Source organism: Somniosus microcephalus, chromosome 5 (assembly GCF_052327205.1).
Source record: "Somniosus microcephalus isolate GS21.2 chromosome 5, FLI_Smic_1.0, whole genome shotgun sequence".
Lineage (NCBI taxonomy): Eukaryota > Metazoa > Chordata > Chondrichthyes > Squaliformes > Somniosidae > Somniosus > Somniosus microcephalus.
In genome coordinates, this window is record NC_140991.1 from 136,288,677 (window position 1) to 136,311,390 (window position 22,714).

General features: G+C 43.7%; 1 protein-coding gene across 3 annotated transcripts in view; it reads right to left on the reverse strand.

The window, feature by feature from the left end:
• The window catches only part of elp2 (elongator acetyltransferase complex subunit 2), a 241,733-nt gene that overhangs the window by 129,706 nt on the left and 89,313 nt on the right, over positions 1-22,714 (reverse strand). For all 3 annotated transcript variants that reach the window (XM_085988273.1, XM_085988272.1, XM_085988274.1), the window contains exons 13-16: positions 19,060-19,251; positions 14,703-14,772; positions 10,941-11,042; positions 6,742-6,799 (exon numbers count right to left, since the gene is read on the reverse strand). In XM_085988273.1, the coding sequence (XP_085844399.1) occupies positions 6,742-6,799; positions 10,941-11,042; positions 14,703-14,772; positions 19,060-19,251 (422 nt within the window). The remainder of the gene's footprint in view (positions 1-6,741; positions 6,800-10,940; positions 11,043-14,702; positions 14,773-19,059; positions 19,252-22,714) is intronic.

A 22,714-nucleotide genomic window follows, 5' to 3' on the forward strand; every position in this document is an offset into this window, starting at 1 on the left:
CACCTTATCTACCTGTTCCGCTGCCTTCAGGGATCTATGTACATGTACACCAAGGTCCCTCTGACCCTCTGTACTTCCTAGGGTCCTACCACTCATTGTGTATTCCCTTGCCTTATTTGTCCGTCCAAAATGCATCACCTCGCACTTTTCAGGGTTAAATTCCATTTGCCACTTTTCCGCCCATCTGACCAACCCGTTTATATCGCCCTGTAGCCTGAGGCTTTCCTCCTCGCAATTTACCACCCCACCAATTTTCGTGTCATCTGCGAACTTACTGATCATACCTTTTACATTCTCATCCAAATCATTTATGTATATCGCAAACAGCAAGGGACCCAGCACCTATCCCTGAGGTACCCCACTGGGCACTGGCCTCCAGTCACAGAAACAACCTTCGGCCATCACCCTCTGTCTCCTGCCACTCAGCCAGTTTAGGATCCAACGCTCCAAGGCACCCTGGATCCCATGGGCTCTTACCTTCTTGACCAATCTCCTATGCGGGACCTTGTCAAAAGCTTTACTGAAGTCCATGCAAACCACATCCACAGCATTTCCCTCATCCAGACACCTAGTCACCCCCTCGAAAAATTCAATCAGATTGGTCAGACATGATTTACCCTTGACAAAGCCATGCTGACTATCCCCGATTAATCCTTGCCTCTCCAAGTGGAGACTAATTTTGTCCCTCAGAATTTTTTCCAATAATTTCCCTACCACAGATGTTAGGCTCACTGGCCTGTAATTCCCTGGTTTATCCCTGCTACCCTTCTTGAATAATGGTACTACGTTAGCTGTTCTCCAGTCCTCTGGTACATCCCCTGTGGCCAGAGAGGTTCTGAAAATTTGTGTCAGAGCCCCTGCAATCTCCTCCTTTGCCTCACACAGCAGCCTGGGATACATCTCGTCCGGGCCTGGGGATTTATCCACTTTTTGGCCTGCTAAAACCGCTAGCACCTCCTCCCTCTCGATGCTAATATGTTCAAGTATGTCACAGGCCCCTTGCCCGATTTCTATGTCTACATCGTCTTTCTCCATAGTGAACACAGATGCAAAAAATTCATTTAAGACCCCGCCTACATCATCTGGCTCTACACACAGATTGCCACTTTGGTCCCTAATGGGCCCTACCCTTTCCCTGGTTATCCTCTTGCCTTTAATATACTTATAAAACATCTTAGGATTTTCCTTTATTTTGCTCGCCAGTGTTATTTCATGGCCCCTCCTTGCCCTCCTAATTTCTTTTTTAAGTATGCCCCTGCACTTTTTATACTCCTCTAGGGCTTCCTCCGTCCTTAGTCTTTTGTAACTGCCAAAAGCCCCCCTTTTTTTCCTAATGCATTTTTGTATATCCCTTGTCATCCAAGGTTCCCTTTGCTTGTTGGTCCCGCCCTTGACCTTTACAGGAACATGTTGGCGTTGTACTCTCTCTATTTCCCTTCTGAAAGTCTCCCACTGTTTTGATGTGGATTTTCCTATAAGTAGCTGCTCCCAGTCCACTTTGGCCAGATCCTGCCTTATCATATTAAAATCGGCCTTCCCCCAATTTAGAACCCTTATTTCCGGGCCGTCTTTGTCTTTTTCCATGACCACCTTAAATCTCACCGCATTATGGTCACTGTCGCCAAAATGCTCTCCTACTGACACTTCCACCACTTGCCTGGCTACATTCCCTAGAATTAGGTCCAGTACCGCCCCCTCTCTTGTAGGACTTTCTACATGTTGGCTCAAAAAGCTCTCCTGGATGCACTTTAAGAATTCTGCACCCTCTAAGCCTTTCACACTCTGACTATCCCAATTTATATTGGGGAAGTTGAAATCCCCCACTATTATTACCCTATTATTTTCGCACTTCTCTGAGATTTGCCTACATATCTGTTCCTCTATCTCCCCCTGACTGTTTGGGGGCCTATAGTACACTCCCAGCAAAGCGCTTGCCCCCTTTTTGTTTTTAAGTTCTACCCATATGGCCTCATTAGAGGAACCCGCTAATATATCGTCCCTCCTTACAGCAGTAATTGACTCCTTAATTAATAATGCAACACCGCCTCCCCTTTTACACCCCCCTCTGTCTCGCCTGAAGATTCTATACCCCGGAATATTGAGCTGCCAATCCTGACCCTCCCTCAACCATGTCTCCGTGATAGCAACAATATCGTACTCCCATGTGTTCAACAACAACTTCAGTTCATCCACCTTATTTGCAAGACTCCTTGCATTAAAATAAATGCCTTCCAGCCCTGCCATATTCCCTTTTGCCTTCACATATTTGCTCTGCCTTCCCAGCTGACTTGTTTTTTCCTCCGTCTTTGGCTGTAAATCACCCCCTACTATAGCTCCACTCTGTATCCCATCCCCCTGCCAAGTTAGTTTAAACCCCCCCCAGCAGTGCTAGAAAACCTCCCCGCAAGGATATTGGTTCCCCTCTGGTTCAGGTGTAAACCGTCCGACTTGTACAAGTCCCACCTTTCCCAGAAGCAGACCCAGTGATCCAGGAAGCTAAAGCCCTCCCTCCTGCACCATCCCTTTAGCCACGCATTCATCGGTTCTATCTTCCTATTTCTATACTCACTAGCACGTGGCACCGGGAGTAATCCAGAGATTACAACCTTTGAGGTCCTGCTCTTTAAACTTCTACCTAGCTCCCTAAATTCTTGCTGCAGGACCTCATCCCTCTTTTTACCTATGTCGTTGGTACCAATGTGGACCACGACCTCTGACTGTTCACCCTCCCCCTCCAGAATGCCCTGCAGCCGCTCAGTGACATCCTTGACCCTGGCACCAGGGAGGCAACAAACCATCCTGGATTCACGTCTACGGCCACAGAAACGCCTATCTGTTCCCCTTACTATAGAATCCCCTACCACTATTGCTCTCCCACTCTTTTTCCTCCCTTCCTGGGCAGCAGGAGCACCCCCAGTGCCAGGAAGTTGGCTGCTGCCGCCTTCCCCTGGTGAGTCATCCCCCTCAACAGTATCCAAATCGGTATACCTGTTTGAGAGGGGAATGGTCACAGGGGTCTCCTGCACTACCTGCCTGCTTCTATTGCTCCGCCTGGTGGTCACCCATTTCCTTTCTTCCTGTGCAGCCCTTGCCTGCGGTGTGACCAACTCACTAAACGTGCTATCCACGACCCTCTCAGCATCGTGAATGCTCAACAACCCATCCACCCGCAGCTCCAGCGCCTCAATGCGGTCTGCTAGTAGCTGCAGCTGGATGCATTTCCGGCGCATGTGGTCATCAGGGGCACCGGGGTCCCTGAATTCCCACATAGAGCAAGAGGAGCATATCACGGGGCTGGGCTCACCTGGCATGACTTACCCTTTAATTAATTTACTATCACCAATTAAAGATATCTCTAAGGCGCTTGTATAGTCTACCAACAGTCCCTGCTACACCAGAAACGACCCTAGTAACTATAAACTACAGAGTTAAAGTTTAAAAAAAGAGAAATACTCACCAACCAATCACTTACCTGCTCCCTGGTGACGCCACACACTGATTACTTTTTACCTCTCTCCTCGCTGCTGAGTTGGTGTGCCTCACCTCACCTCGCTGCTCCCTCTGGTCGGGCCTTGTTGGTGGAGCCAGTTTTTATACCAGGCTCCGCCTCACCTCGCCTCGCTGCTCCCTCTGGTCGGGCCTCGTTGGTGGAGCCGGTTTTTATACTGGGCTCCGCCTCACCTCGCCTCGCTGCTCCCTCTGGTCGGGCCTCGTTGGTGGAGCCGGTTCTTATACCGGGCTCCGCCTCACCTCGCCTCGCTGCTCCCTCTGGTCGGGCCTCGTTGGTGGAGCCGGTTTTTATACCGGGCTCCGCCTCACCTCGCCTCGCTGCTCCCTCTGGTCGGGCCTCGTTGGTGGAGCCGGTTTTTATACCGGGCTCCGCCTCACCTCGCCTCGCTGCTCCCTCTGGGTGTAGAAGTGTGTAGAAGAGTTGATAAGTTCGGTAAAAATTTATGATAGTAATTTATTAATCCCAGGAACGACCTTAATTGTGAAACATTTTCAGGAACTGGGGCTTTTATAACCGCTTCAATTTTTTCAGGTGACTTATGCAACCCTTCATTATTAATTATGTGGCCACAATATGATATCTGATTTTGGAAAAATTTGCACTTGGGGCGATTCGCTCATAGGCCCCGTTCTTTCAGCCTAGTGAGCACCTGCTCCAAATTGGCAAGGTGCTCGTTGTCGTTTTCTCCTGTTATAAGGATGTCGTCTAGGTAGAATTGAGTCCCGGAATTCCTTGCAGGACTTGCTCCATAGCTCTTTGCCAGATAGCTGGAGCTGATGCTACTCCAAAAACCAGTCGATTGTACTGGTACAGGCCTTTGTGTGTGTTTATCGTGAGATACTTTTTAGAGGCCTCCTCAACCTCCATCTGTAGATATGCCTGTGCCAATCAATTTTGGTGAAACGTTTCCCTCTGGATAGTGAGGCGAAAATATCTTCTATCCTCGGAAGAGGATACTGTACTGTGAAGGACCGGGTTTACAGTCACCTTGAAGTCACCACAGATGCGAATTTTTCTCTGTTCTTCAGATTTATCTTTATTCAATGCTTTTTTCATGACTGGAACGATGGGTGTTGCCCATTCGCTCCAATCTATTTTGGATAATACGCCTGCTTTTTCCAAATTCTCCAGCTCTGCCTCGACTGCTGGACGTATTGCGTATGGCACCGGTCTTGCCTTAAAAAATTTGAGAATTGCTGCATCTTCCACTTTTATTGAGGCGGTGATGCCTTTCAAGGTTCCTAGTTTCTCTTGAAACACTTCTTTGGCATTGGCCAAGATGTCTTTTAATCGTTCAGGTATGATGTCATCATTGTTTTTTTCCTTACTGGTCACCGTCAGTGCCTGAATGGAGTGCCAGTCTAAACGTATCTTCCTGATCCATTCACGTCCCAACAACGGTGGACCACCATCTTGTAGAATGTATAAATACAACTTTTGTATTTCTTTGCCGTTGTATACAACAGGCACCCTTATTTTTCCTTTGGGGTATACTTTCTGCCCCGTATATGTTTTTAAGATAATGGATGTGTCTTTTAGAGGTATATGCGAAAATAGCTTCTCGTAATCCCGTCGATTTATTACGGTTAGAGCTGATCCTGTATCTAGCTCCATTTTAACTGGGGACCCTGCTATTGTGAGGGTAACCCAAATGGTTTGGTAATCATCTTTGGCAAGTACATTATGTAATTTGAGACAGCTTAGTCTCTTGTTTTCGAAGTCGCTATCGCTCTTCTGGTCTTCGGAGCTACTGTCCGTCATCATTTGTACCTTCCTGTACTTTTCTATATTGATTTTTTTTTCCTGTCAGTGGATTTATTTTGTCCAGATCGGCATACCCGTGCAATGTGTCCAATCTTCCCGCATTGCCTGCATGCTTTGTCCTTGAACCAGCAGTCCCTCTGGTTATGGGTGGATCTGCCGCAGCGATAACATCTTTCGAAACCCTGTGTCATTTCATGGGTGCCGAAGTCCTGTGTCTTTTGTTGTATCTCTGCAGCTCCTTTTGCTGCTGCTTCGTATGATACAGCCATACTGAAAGCTTTGTCCAATGTTAAATCTTTTTCAGAAAGCAGTCTTTTTTGTGTTCCTTCACTTAAGAGACCGCAAACGAATTTGTCTCGAAGATAATCTGATAGTCCTGCCCCGAATTGGCAGTACTTTGATAGCTTTCTTAATTCGGTTAGGTAATCAGCGTTACTTTCATTCTTGTGTTGATTTCTCTTGAAGAACTTGAATCGTTCCGCTATCAGCAGCGGTGTTGGGTTTAAGTGCTCCTGCAGGGTATCAACAATTTCTTTAAAATTCTTGTCCTTTGGTTTGGCTGGAGTGATTAAATTTCCTAACAGCCCGTATGTCTTTGCGCCCATTAAGTTCAGAAGTACTGAAGCTTTTTTTTCATCTTCTATTCCATTTGCAGTGCAATATACCTCTACTCTTTCCACGTATGTGGTCCAATCCTCTATTTTGCTATCAAAAGCATCAATATTACCAGATTTAGGCATTTCAGAAAAGATATGGTGCTTCCCGCGCTTTTTTTTCTTTTCTGTAGCAAAGATATGGCGCTTCCCGCGCTTTCCCACCGTTGCTGCCGATAACAACGCTGTTTACTGCGGTTTCCGTTCTCTTTTTTTTTTTACTGTTGGAGACTTGTTCCCGCTGGAGGCCTGAACGCTGACCCGCTTGCTGCGCCGGCCGTCTCCAGAGTGCTCCCTCCCAGTCCGTTATTGCTTGCCTCCGATTTTGCTGCCTGTCTCAGCTGTAGAGCCAGCCGCTGGAGCCCCAGCCTGACGCCCAGGGAGGATTAGCGCAGTACCTGCCACCAGCTTGGCCAGCTGGTGAAACCACAGCTTCTCTCACTTCCTTGAGTCTTCTGGATGCCCGAGGAATCGATGTCCTTGAGGTGCTGCCGAATTGCAGGTAAGTCCGTTTCCACTTCGTCGCCACTGTAGTGTTCGTGTGTTCATAAAGACACTGAAGACAGGAGTTGGTTCATAGGTATTTACTAAGCAAAGTCTGGGGGGGGGTTCTAACGGATATACACAATATACAGGCTTATATAGCCCGAGTGGCAATTACCGGCATTACAGCACACCTGGGGCTCTTAAAGGCACATACACCACAAAGATCAACTGTGGAAGAGAGATGTCCGAGGACAGTGTTGATTTAATTGAGCAACTTATTAGAGAAACACCAGATCTTAAAGATTAGGGATAAAGCAAGTAACTTACAGCTTCTGAACTTCAGCCCAGAGTGTGTTCTGCAAAAGATGATCTTCTGAGGGGGGCTCTGTAGGAAATTAGTGGAAAACAATGAATCAAATGAAATTAACCACTTTACATCACGAGGGTCCAAACTATAGCATGTGGGTCATATGTTTAGGTTTCCTACTCACTGATTTCTCCTGTTAGAATTTTGCAGACCTGGAAGTTTGCAAAGCGCTTTCTTAGCACAATTGACTCACTGGTGGATAAAACTTAAATTAGAACATCACGAACTGTTAGTATTAGCAACTAATGGGAATACTGCCTTTAAGTCTTTATGTGGCTCATAAAACTTCATGGTATACAACAAAGCAGCCCATGAAAAACCCAAATTTCCTTCACGTCCATTTGCATTTTGGCTGCCGCTACGGACCCAAGTCCATCAAGTCTACTCCTTTATTTCTCTCTTGGCCACTCTTTGGTCCTTCTTTAATTTCTCTTCCACTTCCCGTCAACCAGTCATGCCACCTTTCATTTCTCCCTTCTTGGGTGCATTGCCTCCCCAAGCCTTACTCCAACTCAACACAATTCCTCTGTCTTTCTACTCTCCTGCCACCATTCCAGCCTTGAATCCCCCTTGGATAAGCTCACAGGTACCTTCTGTGCCTCTCTTGGCATTCTCCGAAGGACCCATTGAAACTCCTGTTGCTGCCTCCTTATAAGCAGCAACCCCATCTTCCTCTCTCACCAACCTTCCCACCCAGCACGCCTGCCGGAGGCTAACCTGGCCAACCTCTTTCCCATCCCACTCACCTCACTTACCACTGTCGCCTTAAGACTCCACCAGCAGATCAACAATCACCATCCCTCTCCTCATCTGCCTCCAGAACACCCATTCACTTGCAAACAAAACCCTTGCCATCCACTTGCAAACAAAACCCTTGCCATCCACCACCATATTGTGGATGAATGCATCTACATCGTGATTTTGACTGAAACTTGGGTCACGGGTGGCCCGCTCAAACAGCTGTGGTGGCAGTGTGGCCCTAATCACCAAATCACATTTTGGTCTCTCCCCCTACTGCTCTTTCTCTTCCTTCGAGCAACTCACTATGTTTCACCCTCCACCTCCTTTAAAATCCTCATTGTCTACTGCTCCCCTGAACCCTATCCCATGTTTCTAACCGAAATATCCTTCAGCCTTTCTTCCCTCAGCTACTCTTAATCTTTCGTAATTTGAATCTTCATCTCAGCTTCCTTAGCCCTCTCTCCTCTTAATTCACTGCCCTGAAGTCCTCCCTGAACCTCTCCCTTCACATAAACTCACTACCCATACTCACAGCTAGCTAGCCCCCGACCATGCCATCTCACATAGCCTTTCTCCCACAGACAAGGCCATTTCCGACCACTTCCTTGTATCTCTCACCATCCACAGCCCCCTACTCGCTACCGACGCCACTTCCTTCTCTGTCCCAAGAAAAAAAAACTTGCCTTCAATCACTTACAGTGGCAGTTTCTAAACGCCAACTATCTAGTCTTTGCCCCCCCATTCGCCATAATTATTCTGCAGCTGTCCCTCACTTCCACCTTGGATGCCATGAGATCCACCTGACCACTTGACTGTATTCGCACTAAATTGCTGACCACCCAACTTCTCTTCCGGGCCCCCAAGCTAGCTGACATTATAAATGGTTCCCTCTCCTCAGGTACCCTCCCTCTCACTTTCAAAACTCCATGATTCCTTTATGACTTCTCCGATAGTAGCCAGAGCTTCCCCAGCAGTGGCTTCTCTTCCTGCCACGCACAGTTACCCCTGGAGTCTGCCAAGGATCTGTCCCTGGCCCCCTCCTCTTCATAATCTAAAGGTTGCCCCTTGGCCACATCATTCACCGATATGTGTCAGCTTCCATGCTGTCACCATTAGACCCAACTATTACAACGTTCTCCTGGCTGGCATTCTATTCTCCACCCTCCATAAACTTGAATTCATCCAAAACTCTGCTGCCAATATCCTATCCCACAGCAACTTCCGCTCACCCATCATTCATGCCCTTGCTGACGTACATTGACTCTCCGTCCCCCAATGACTCAAATTTAAAATTCTGATCCTTGTGTTTAAAATCTTTCATGGCCTTACCCCTCCCTATTTTTGTAACCTCCTCCAGCCCGACAACCCCCCTGCCCACAAACTCTGTTCCTCTGACTCTGGCCGTTTTATATTTCCACCTTCACCTCACCATTGTAGTCATATGCCTTCAGCTATCTAGGCCTCATTCTCTGGAGTTCCTTCCCCAAAACCTTCCATCTCTCCACCTTCATCTTCTTCTTTAAGGTCCTCCTTAAAACCCACTTCTGTGGGTTTTGGTCAGCCTTTCGAACATCTCCTCCTTTGTCTCAGCGTCCATTTTTACAGAAAAGAAATACTTTCATTTATATAGCGCCTTTCATGACCACCTGAGGTCCCAAAGTGCTTTACAGCCAATGAAATACTTTTGAAGTGTAGTCACTGTTGTAATGTAGGAAATGCAGCAGCCAATTTGCGCTCAGCAAGCTCCCACAAACAGCAATGTGATAATGACCAGATAATCTGTTTTTGGTATGTTGATTGTTCTATTGTTATATTGGCCAGGACACCGGGGATAACTCCCCTGCTCTTCTTCGAAATAGTGCCATGGGATCTTTTACGACCATCTGAGAAAGTAGACAGGTTTAACGTCTCATCCGAAAGACGGCACCTCCAACAGTACAGCACTCCCTCAGCACTGCACTGGTGTGTCAGCCTAGATTTCTGTGCTCAAGTCTCTGGAGTGGGACTTGAACTCACAACCTTCTGACTCAGAGGCGAGGGTGCTACCAACTGAATCACAGGCTGACACCTCTTTTTGTCTGGTAACACCTCTGTGAAGCGCCTTGGGATGTTTTTCTACATTAAACGCAATGGCCCAGAAATTTGGGTCTCCATGGGTGAGTACGCACGGGGTACTCACCCATAGGCCCAACGGAAGTGCCGGTTTTGTGCATGCACTGCACATGCGCGGGAAACCGGAACTTCCGTTCCCTTAAAGGAAGGGGTTCAGAGGTCGAACGCGTATGCCAGAGAGGCCGCGCGTGCGCATGGAACTTACGTTTTTTTTTTGCAGGTTTCTCCGGGAGGGTAAGTCTCCAGGAGTTAAACATGTAAAAAGCAGGTGCAAGGCCTGCTTTTAACAAGGTAAGTGGTGATTTAATTAAAATTAAAACATTTTGCCACAGGTTTATTATTTTTAAATACTTTAAAGAAAGGTAAGTTTATTTTTAGCCCTGTTAGAAAATGAAATTCATTTTTTCAAAAATTTAAATTACTGTTTAAAATAGTTATTTTATGTAATTTATAGTTATTTTAAAAATGTGATTAAAAAAAAAAAATTATTTGAAGTTTTAGTGATGTTTTGGGGCTTATAGTATTTATAGTTTTAACAACTCTTCCTGTCAATTTTATGAATGGGCATTTCCCTGCTACCATTGGCTCTCCATGGCCCACGTGATCCCAGGGGACGCATCGAACTAACTGCGCCCCTGGGATACGAAAGCACTGCGCGCCGGCAGTTGGAGCAGGCCCAGGATCGGAATCCCAAGCGGGCCCACAGCTCAACAGCCAGCGCGCTAGGTAAGTGCAGGTCGGAGGCTTGCACCTGCGGGAAGCCTCCGACCCGAATTTCTGGGCCATTATATAAAAGCAAGTTATTGTATATACATTAAAAGATATCCAGATTTTTCATTCATAGTGCCATATATTTGATAACATACTATATGTACACTAACTTTGATAGTTTTGTGGAGGTGATTCCTCCGAGAGGGAGATCAAGCACAGCAAAACAAAACAAAAAAATAAGATAGATATTTTTTGATTACTGTTGTGGATATGTGAAAACGACTGCCAGCAAAAGTTTACACTATATCCTTCACAAAGGAGCTGTACATATAACTGATTGGGAATAGGACTGAAACCTATAGGGATAATTTGGACAGTTCTGGGATAGGCCACCTTAACCATGGATGAAAATAATATTCCATAAAAATCCAATTAAGTTCTTGGTTGAGAATTAATGTTATATATGCAGCACTTTTCAAACTTCCACATTTTGATAACATGGTTGCAAAATATCTTAATTTCCACGTTATTTTTAAATTTAAAAGTCCACATAAATTCTGCAAACAACCATGTTGAGTCTTGCAGAATCACATACCTGTAAGGCTGATTGGCTGGAAATAAGTCTGAGGATACTGGTCAGCAGCACTGAGTGGCATGGCACTTTGATCCATTTTACTTGCATTGGCAGTTATATCTCCTGAGACAGGGAAAGTAAAATTACCCTATTAGGCATCAACATTCAGCCATCCTTGAAAACTTCAGCCGGATTAGGTGAAATTTTTACCATAATGCTTAATTTAAGCCACCAAATGTTTTCATAAATTGCACTGTGTTTCATCTCCAAAGCCAAAACAAAACAATTGATTCATTTGACGAATCTGTTAAGAGTTTTTTGAGGTTGTAACTAGCAGAATAGATAAGGGGGAACCAGTGGATGTGGTGTATTTGGATTTTCAGAAGGCATTCGATAAGGTGCCACACAAGAGGTAATTAAACAAAATTAGGGCTCATCGGATTGGGGGTAATATACTGGCAAGGATTGAGCATCGGTTAACAGACAGAAAACAGAGAGTAGGAATAAACAGGTCATTTTCGGGTTGGCAGGCTGTAACTAGTGGGGTACCGCAAGGATCAGTGCTTGGGCCTCAGCTATTCACAATCTACATCAATGATTTGGACGAGGGGACCAAATGTAATATATCCAAGTTTGCTGATCATACAAAGCTGGGTGGGAATTTAAGTTGTGAGGAGGTTGCAAGGAGGCTTCAAGGGAATATAGACAGGCTAACTGAGTGGACAAGAACATGGCAAATGGAATATAATGTGGAGAAATGTGAAGTTATCCACTTTGTTGGAAAAATAGAAAAGCAGAGTATTTTTTAAATGGTGAGAGATTGGGAAATGTTGGTGTTCAGAGGGACCTGGGTGTCCTTGTACACGAATCACTGAATGTGAACATGCAGGTACAGCAAGCAATTAGGAAAGTATGTGATATGTTGGCCTTTATTACAAGAGGATTTGAGTATAACAGTAAAGACGTCTTACTGCAATTATATAGGGCCCTGGTGAGACCACACCTGGAGTATTGTGTACAGTTTTGGTCTCCTTACCTAAGGAAGGATATACTTGCCATAGAGGGAGTGCAACAAAGGTTCACCAGACTGATTCCTGGGATGGGGGGATTGTCCTATGAGGAGAGATTGAGTAGACTAGACCTATATTATCTAGAGTTTAGAAGAATGAGAGGTGATCCCATTCATACATACAAAATTCTTATAGGGCTCGACAGGGTAGATGCAGGGAACATGTTTCCCCTGGCTGGGGAGTCTAGAACCAGGGGTCATAGTCTCAGAATAAGGAGTCGGCCATGTAGGACTGAGATGAGGTGAAATTTCTTCACTCAAGAGGGTGGTGAATCTTTGGAATCCTCTACCCCAGAGGGCTGTGAAGACTCAGTCGTTGAGTATATTCAAGACAGAGATCGATAGATTTTTGGATATTAAGGGAATCAAGGGATATGGGGATAGAGCAAAAAAGTGGAGTTGAGGTAGAAGATCAGCCATGACCTTATTGAATGGTGGAACAGGCTCAAAGGGCCAAATGGCCTACTCCTGCTCCTATTTCATATGTTCTTATGTGAATACATGCAAGATGAAACCTGCTCGTAAATGAACTTTGTAACTTATTTTTAAGTGATTTCAAAACGGTGTCATTTAGTTTAGCCGCCATTTCTTTTTAGGCTGCACACAATTAACTTCCAGTAAGAAAGAAAGACTTGCATTTATATACCGCCTTTCACGACCACCGGACGTCTCAAAGCACTTTACAGCCAATGAAGTACTTTCCATTCACTGTTGTAATGTGGGAAACGCGGCAGCCAATTTGCACACAGCAAACTCCCACAAACTGCATTGTGATAATGACCAGATAATCTGTTTTTGTTATATTGATTGAGGGATAAATATTGGCCAGGACACCGGAGATAACTCCCCTGCTCTTCTTCGAAATAGTGCCTTGGGATCTTTTACATCCACCTGAGAGCGCAGACGGGGCCTCGGTTTAACATCTCATCCGAAAGACGGCACCTCTGACAATGCAGCACTCCCTCAGCACTGCACTGGAGTGTCAGCCTAGATTGATATGCTCAAGTCCCTGGAGTGGGACTTGAACCCACAACCTCCTGATTCAGAGGCAAGCGTGCTTCCAACTGAGCCTGGCTAACCTAGAAGGATAGCTTAACATTTTATTACCCATTGTACATTAGCACAGCGAAGTTGAAGCTATCTTACAATGTCCTATTAATTTGAGATTTTTTTTAAAAAGAGAAATCCTATATAGCACTGAGACTGATTTACATGAGAAGCAATCAGTCAGACAGCTACTGTGTGGATACTTTACACAGAGGTACAGAGAGTGCATTAATAATGTATCACTGCAGCTTCTTTAACTGATCCGTGGGTTAATAGGCCATGTGGTGCGAGACTGAGCCTCAAAGGCCAGAACTCCAGGCTCAATTGCTGGTCTCTACTGAGTTAGCTGATTTTGCTCAAGACAGTGGTGTCACTGGAATTGGTTTTGGTGTCCCAGAAGATGGGAGAGGGGGAGGTTGTTAATGAAAATCAGTTAAAGCTAAGAAATGAAGGGCTGAGGTCATGAATGAAAATCACCCACAGTTCCTGTTTCTGATCACTATCCAATGACCCCTGTTGGAAATTGCTCATTTACTGACATGGTGGAAGGACTGAAATAGGCATGGCTGTGATAGCTGCTCCTATTGATCAGTGTAGACTAGCCTCAGGCATGTTGAACAGCCATTTGTGCAAAGCAGCAGAATCCACAGGACCAATTTCTACTATAAACCTCTACTGGGGTTGTGAGGCAGGCAAGAGAGAACAGAGAAAGAGTGAAATCGCAGAGACAAGAAAAAAGAGATACAGCACTATAACTACCTGCATCTGTACAGTGCCATAATGTAATAAAATGTCCTAAAGATCTTCACACAAGAGAGAATGGACAAAACAATAGAAGAAGAATTAGGAAAGGTGACCAAATTTGCAGTCAAAAAGAAAGGTTTTAAAGAGGCTTTTAAAGGCAGGAGGGGCTTAGCAAGGCAAGGAGATTTAGGAAATGAATTCCAGAGATGAAAGTTAAGCCACCAAGTAAGGTGTACCAGGAGGGGAGGATGAACAGGTGGCCAGTCAAAGGACCTTAGGGCATGGGCTGGGATATACAGTTGGAAGAGGTTGCAGAGTAGGATGGGACAAGGACATAGAGGGGTTTGTAAACGGAGGGATTTGTTAACAAGAAGAAGGGTTTTGAATTTGGAGTGTTATGGCATGGGGAGGCAGTGGAGGCCAGCAAGAAGAGGGCCGAGGTCGAGCGGGAAGTAGCATGGGATAGAAGAGTTTTGTGGAGCTTGGCGGCTGGTGAGAAGGGCAGTGAAGAATTAGAATCTTAAGGTAATGAAAATGTGGACAAAAGCTCAGATGTGATAGAAGTGAGGTAGAGCCAGGCAATGTTGCAGAGATGGAAGTACACGGTCTTAGTGAAGGACGAGACATGGGGTTTGAAGGTTAACTTAGGGCCCAACAGCAGCCGATTATTTGCACTGTCTGATTTAGCCTCAAATGAGCAGCATGGAGATCTAAATTATTAACTGCATACAAACAAAACATTTAATTATAATTTTGATAAATATAACACATGAAAATATAAAATATAGATCCTTACTAATGCAGTACAGTACATGCAATTTATTATGTATGTTAAATATACTATATTACCAAAACAGAATAATTTTTTTCAAACCGAGTTGCAACTTAAAACAGAAAAGTGATCTTTTCTTTCTTAAAAATACCTTGAAAAACTGCCTTATTTGACAATCCTAAAGCAGGCACACTAGCACCTTCAGGAATTTCATCACCTATCTGCAACAAAAGCACAAAAATAAAAATCAGCAACTGTTTGCAATGGGTGTAACATTGACATCACAAAATAAAAACTGAAAGATGACATTTAATGGGTTTCAAAACCCTCCACCTCTGTGCAGTTCCAATCATTTATACCTAGCATGCTAGGGTAATACAGCAAAGGTTTTCAAATTAGGTCTCACAAGATCATCAGCTTTCTGTCCATCTGGGGCCTGAGAAAGCACATTGTCTTAAGAATTCCGTACTGTATATATTCTGTATTTTTATTTATTTGTTGACACATATTCATAAACACAACACTTTCTGGTATGATGGCACTGTTTCCTTTAGCTTGGTGACACAGTCCTTCAGAGGTTAGGACAGGGGGTGCCTGGCTGTGTCAGTATTTGCAGGATTTCCACTTAGAAAAGTTTGACAACCACTATCCTACAAGAACTTAATGAAAAGAAGTACATCAATCAGCATCCTTGTAGCACTCCCAAAACATGGAAATTGTCAGTTATAAACTACTGGATGCAGTTCAAACAATTTCGTTCCTAACCTTCAATAGATAATTCTGACTTGCTCCAGTTGACTTATAAACTAAAAGGCAGTGTTAAGTTTTTCCTACAAGCAAATGAATCAATGGATGGATTGCAGACAACCTCTTTACTTAGCAGAAATGTTTAAAAATAGCCTGCTCCCAAATGAGTGACAATTATAAGTTCTAAATATTAACAAAGCAAAAAAAAAATCCTGAGCACTATTTCAAATTAAATCACAACTGTAGCTTGTAGGGACATAGATACAACTGATAAAGGGCAAGCTCAGGACTGATGTTAAGAAGCACCTCGTCATGGAAAGAGGGACTAATACCTGGAATGGGCTTCCAGGTAGGATAATGGAGACAAAAATATAAAATCGGTCAACGGGCAATTAGATACCAAATATGGGGAATTGCAGTTTTATTTATTCATTCATGGGATGTGGGCGTCACTGGCAAGGCCAGCATTTATTGCCCATCCCTAATTGCCTTGAGAAGGTCGTGGTGAGCCACCTTCTTGAACCACTGCAGTCTGTGTGAAGGTACTCCCACAGTGTTGTTAGGGAGGGAGTTCCAGGATTTTGACCCAGTGACGATGAAGGAATATTTCCAAGTCAGGATGGTGTGTGACTTGGAGGGGAACTTGCAGGTGGTGGTGTTCCCATGTACCTGCTGCCCTTGTCCTTCTAGGTGATAGAGGTCGCAGGTTTGGGAGGTGCTGTTAAAACTATATAAGGATGACCTAGATGAACTGAGTAAGATCAATAAGATCACGGCTGATTTCAGACTATAACTAATTAAAAATATCACTTCAAGGAGCAGCAAAGATAGTAAACTTCAATTAAACAATATGCTCTGAGTCATTTCTATAACCTTTAAAGCAGTGAAAATACCATGAAGAAGATCCTTATAGATAAGCTACATGTTACATGCACTATACTCAGCTGGATAAATACTAAAGGTGCAATGGCCTTGGTTTACCCACAAAAATAAATCAAGCAGGGCAGAGCAAGCTTAAATTCTCACTTTTATTTTAAATGCAATGCTTAATTTTTCAGTACACAGAACACAAAAACTGGCCAATAAAAACCATTTTTAAAACATGAACACGTTCACTTCTCTGATACGTTGCTTTTATTCCACATCACTAATTGAATACTACTGAAGCAGGAATTAGTGTGAAATTGGTAATTTTCTGTACAAGCCTTAGATGCATAACATTTATTCTGTCTGAAAGAAAAACAGAACTATGACTTGCTGACTGACAACAGTGGCGTTAAGCTAACTTGTACTTATAACCTTATTCAGGTTCAGTGGGAATATGGTCAAGAGACATACCTACCCCTCATGACTATAAATATTATCACATCTTTACAACTGACTGAGCTTATGTATTTTTGCTAGATTCAATCTGCCTACACATGATGGACTTCTGCCAAATAAAATTGATTTTACTAAACAACTGTGGTAAAATTCTAGGTTTTCTTTTATTTCTAGCTCAACATCTTGAGGAGTGGACAAACATGAATATTAAAAATAACTGAAAGACTTTGGGAAACTCTACGTTAATAGCTACATTAATTCAGCACCAAATAGGTTAAAGTCCGATTCTTCCTTTAAAAAGCCTTTTCAAACAATTTTCCTTTTTTAAAACATATTTAATTTCTGTCTTCAATTTACAACTTGTTGTGTGTCGCATAATATTTTTGGGCAACACAACAGGTAAGCATCCAGGCCTTGGTCAATATATGGATGCTTTGACCACTGGCCATAACATCTTCGGGTACTGTTTGGACAGAATCATAGAAACTTATGGCACAGGAGACTGCCATTCGGCCCATCCTACCTGTGCCGGCCAAAAAAGAGCTATCCAGCCTCATCCCACTTTCCAGCTCTTGGTCCATAGCCCTGCAGGTTACAGCACTTCAAGTGCATATCCAAGTACTTTTTAAATGTGATGAGGTTTTCTGCCTCTACCACCCTTTCAGGCAGTACATTCCAGACTCTCACCACCCTCTGAGTAAAAAAAAATTCTCCTCAACTTTCCCTCTAACCCTTCTACCACTTACTTTAAAAAGAATGAGGTCAGCCAGCTTCTGGTTCTCCAGCTGATCATTGGAGTCTCAAATCCAGGACCCAGCATAAGGGGCATGGCTTCATGATGCCATCCTATATCCTGATGACAGCTCATGTAACCTTGACAGCCAGCCCCCTAAGATGCCTGCTCATGATGGTGACAGCATACAGGGCCAGGCTGCCCACATACCTGCAGCAGCAATACAGCCTGCTAGAGTCCTCCAAAAGCTCAGAAGCCCCAAGATGAGGACCACCTCAGTCCCAAGAGACTTGTGATACCAGACCCTCAGGTATTATCTCAGCACAACACCCAAACAGATTTAAGAACAGCACAGAGAGGGAGGGCAGTACTCGAGTGTCTCTCCCATGTATTGATGACCAGAACTGGACACAGTATTATTAAAGGTGTGGTCTGACTAGCACACAACACAGTTTCAACACAATTCCCTTCTGGCTTCTACTCTACTATTTTGGCTATAGTTCAGCATTTTACTTGCTCCATTGATTGATGCTCAGCAACAGTTGGACTTACTTAGCATTGAATCCACTAAGATGTCTCTTTGAATTTCATTCTTAGCAATTCTGACACCATTTTTCAGCATATGTGCAGTACCTTATACATTTAATTTCATCTGCTGTTGTTCTGCCCACTTACATATTTTGCACTACTCACTTTGTATTTTCCAAGCTGGCACCTCAATCAACTGCCTCTCCCAGCTTGGCATCATCTGAAAATTTGACTAATTTGTATTCAGTTTCTGAATCCAAGCTGTTGATGCAAATCAGAAACAGAAGCTACCCCACTGCTGATCCCTGGGGCACTCCATTAAGTACGTTCCCCACCTTGACATTACTCTTCTAACAAGTAGCCTCTTGTTTTCTTCCCTTCAGTCAATTTCTTAGCCTTTCCCAGGATTTATCTTGAATCCCTACAGCTCTGAGCTTAACGAATACCATTTCATGTGTAACTCTGTTGAATGCTTTATCGAAGCCTACGTACACCAAGTTGTAATGCTTTTCACAGTCCACTTGGGAACGCACTTCCTCAAGAAAGAAGCATGCGGAGTTATAAGATAAACAGTAATGTTTCAACAGTAAGTAACATGAGGGCACTAACTTAAGGTAATCATAAAATGAATTAGAGAGATTAGAAAAAAAGTTCTTTACACAAGAGGGTTCTTAGAATGTGGAAAATCCATAAACTACACTGATTCTGAGCCATAAATTCTTTTAAAAGGGAATTTGATAGTTGCTTGTAAAAGAAAGAGGAATATTAAAGATGTATAGGTGGTGAGTAAGATTAAACTGAATGGCTCATGGAGAAAATGGTCTGTTTCTGTACTGTAACATTCTATAATTCCAGGAAATAAGGAAACAGACCGCTACACAAAGAGAGGTACATATTTTTATTTCAATTTGTCCATAAGTAATGTCACAGAAAAACAACTTCTAATATCAAAAAGTTAAAGATTATAATGACAATCCTTTTGCAAAATAAAACCAAGAAATGCTGGTTGTGCACCATGCTAATTGATATTATAAAGAGAAAGAGATAGATGGATCCCATGTTACTGGATAAGAAATGTAATTGGATTTTTAGCAAAATCAAGAGGGACAGCTGTCTTCTATGACCAAAAGATAAAGAACAATTGCATTTTATTATAATCAGTGTTCTGTGTACTTACATTGGTTGAGAGAAAGTCCTCAATTGGGGCACAGGTAATGGAACTGAAATTTTCCACAAAGTTTTTAGTGGCAGTGAAGACTCGAAGCACTTTCTCATCAGCACCAGAAACAAATTGAAAACGACCAATCATAGCTAAGCATTGCATGTCAAATCCATGTATTTGTGGTCGTGCTATTTCATGCCAGGTCACCTACATAAAAAGAAAATAAAGTTATCTCCACATAAATAACCAGCTGAGACTAAAGAGTGTCAGCATCAGCAAGAGTGCTATGGCCACTTGACCCATCAAACCTCATCCACCTAGCACCCAACTATTTTGAACTCCACCAATCAACCTCATCAAGCCATATGTCTGTGTGCACCTTCCTCTCCTCCAACCTCACTCCTGCTTGTTACTCACTTCCTCCGCTCCACAATCAAAGGCCATTCCGCCATATGCACCCCCCCCCTCTGAAATTTTCTCTCCAAATTACATTTCTTACTACCTTCCACACCGTCCTCAAAAGTCTCTTAAATACCCTTTGACACAACATGACTTCGGCCCCCCATACCCTTCTTAAATTACCTTTTCTCAGCTGCGTTCACTTCTCTGTCATGTGAAGCACTCGGACACTTGTTTTTATTTTGTGAGAAGCACACTTTGAGCAAATTGTTCTTTCCAGTGACGGCATAGAAACAAAAACTGGTCATAATTTCTATAGACTTGTATTCTTCTCTTTTGGCTAGAGATCAGAGTATTCTACTGGCTTTTTTTGTTCAAAGTTGCTTCACCACACTGGACATTAAAAACAACATAACTACTATTACAACTAGGTCACTTTCAGAATCTCCCTGTGTTAGTTCAACTCCATTCACTGCATACTTGTATGACCTATGGCGTTTCAACTTATGTGCATTATGAATCAGGGTTACATTTAGTATGTTTGTTACAAATTTTTATCTACACCCCTGTCTCAATGGTACTCCATCTGTTTCTGAGGTCAGCAATTGAATAAGCTTACATTTGGTCTTCTGTAATCAGGTCATTTATGTAGAAACAGGGGTATAAGCACTAAATCCTATGTGACTTGACTCAATACAATCCCCCAAGTGCAACACTGCACTTCGAACAAGAACTTTCTTCCTTGGATTTACCATTACTGATGTAGTTTAGACCTGAATGGCTATTAGCAGATTTTAGACAGACTCAAATGGAAGTGTGCTGTTTGAACCCAATTTTCCATGGTCAGCTCATCGGCATAGCTTCAGTTACAGATTTGGCCGGTTGGAGGGAGGATATTCGTGATGAGAGTGGAAAATTGCAGGTAAGTAAATTTTAACAAGCTGGTGACAATTAAAGGGACGTGTAACAACAGCAGGACAAAACAATCTGTACGCCTTTGGGAAACCTAAAAAGGCACCTTAACCCATTATCAGCCTTTTCCAAGACAGAAAGGGGAGGTCTAACCTGCTGTGTGACCATTATTATTCAGAAATACATAAAATGTTGCCCACCAGAACTCTGTTAAACCATACCCACTTCAGTCTCCTGCCCTGAAAACATAAGGGCAAGTAGTTAGGAAACAACAGAGAAACTGTGGTCAACACGTATCTGGTTTTCAACACCAAGTCAAAAGTAAACACATGAACAGGAGTAGGTCATTTAGCCCCTTGAACCTGTTCCGCCATTCAATGAGATGATGGCTGATCTGCGACCTAACTCCATATGCCATAATACCTTTGGTTAACAAAAATCTAGCAATCTCAGATTTAAAATTAACAATTGATCTAGAATCCCGGACAGACACCACCACTGACCTGAGGACAGCGCGGACCTGGAAGGGGTCGGCAGCAGAGGCGGCAGCACTTAAACAGTACAAATCCAGCAAATTCCAAAAGAACAGCAAAATCAAGGAGTGACGTCACAGGATTACAGGTAGGTGATTGGTGGGTGAGTATTAGCGTTTTATTCTCTCTAACTTAACGAGGTAAACTAATTACAGGAAACTTTCTGGTATCCGGCACTGATGGGACCGAGCTGGTGCCGGTCGATCAACACTGCCGGAGAAACGAGCGCTAATGTTAAAACATACAGAGCTTCTGAGCTCCGTCTGAAGCAACAAACCCTGTTGCTTAGCAACAGCTTCAAAACAGTCGGCGCAGCTTGAAAGCATCTCTCTAGCTAAGCAACAGCTTCAGCTAGACGCTTGCAGAGCCATGACTGGAGAAAAAAAGCAACGAAAAGTAAAAAAACTTATCTGAACCGACTCCTGAATTTTGCCGGTGGATAGAGCGTTCCGGACATTTAACCTCTGTTTAAATGAAAGTTTCCTGTAACATAACTATAAATAATTGTGTGAATAAAGACTAAGAGCGCGAGAGAAGTGGCCGGAGATAAAGTTAGGCCCGACTTTTAAGACTCCCAGGGCGTGGAATTTGGTTAAGCCCCCAGTTAAGGCCGGACATTTAGCACCCGGCCACTAAATTCGACTTACTGCCCCGCGCAGAAAGTGGAGCGCAATCTCGGGCACTGCACTTCCTGTTGGGGCGGTAACCGAGGTGATGTTGCGTGCGATCAGCAGCGCTCTGCGGAGGCTCCGCAAAGGAAGGATGTGAAGGCCTTAGAAAGGGTGCAGAAAAGATTTACGAGAATGATTCCAGGGATGAGGGACTTCAGTTACGTGGATAGACTGGAGAAGCTGGAGTTAGTCTCCTTAGAGCAGAGAAGACTGAGAGGAGATTTAATCGAGGTATTCAAAATTATGAGGGGTTGAGTCAGAGTAGATAGAAACAGTTCCCATTGGCAGAAGGGTCGAGAACCAGAGGACACAGATTCAAGGTGATTGGCAAAAGAACCAAAGGTGACATGAGGAAAAACTTTTTTACGCAGCGAGTGGTTAGGATCTGGAATGCACTGCCTGAAAGGGTGGTGGAGGCAGACTCAATTGTGGCTTTCAAAAGGGAATTGGATAAGTACCTGTGAGGAAAAAATTTGCAGGGCTAAGGGGAAAGGGTGAGGGAGTGGGACTAGCTGAGGTGCCCTTGCAGAGAGCTGGCACGGCTCGACAGGCCAAATGGCCTCCTTCTGTGCTGTAACCATTCTATGATAACATCATTTGCCGTTTGCAGAAGAGAATTCCAAACTTCTACCATCTTTTATGTGGAGAAGTGTTTCCCAATTTCACTCCTGAAAGGTCTGGCTCTAATTTTTAGACTATGCCCCCTAGTCCTAGACTCCCTAACTAGCAGAGATAGTTTCTCTCTATCTACCCTGCCTGTTCCCCTTAATATCTTGAAAACTTCGATCAAATCACCCCTTAACCTTCTTAATTCTAGGGAATACCACCCTAATTTGTGTAATCTCTCCTCGTAATTTAACCCTTGGTTTACCAGAATTATACCCAGACTCCTACGCTGCACTCCCTCCAAGGCCAATATATCCTTCCTAAGGTAGGGTGCCCAGAACTGCTCACAGTACTCCAGGTGTGGTCTAACTAGGGTTTTGTACAGCTGCAGCAAAACTTTTACCCCCATGTATTCTAGTCCTCTAGATATAAAGGCCAGCATTCCATTAGCCTTTTTGATTATTTTCTGTACCTGTTCAGAACATTTTAATGATCTATGTACCTGGACCCCAAGTTTATTTAGGCCTCCACTGTTTTTAGCCTTTCACC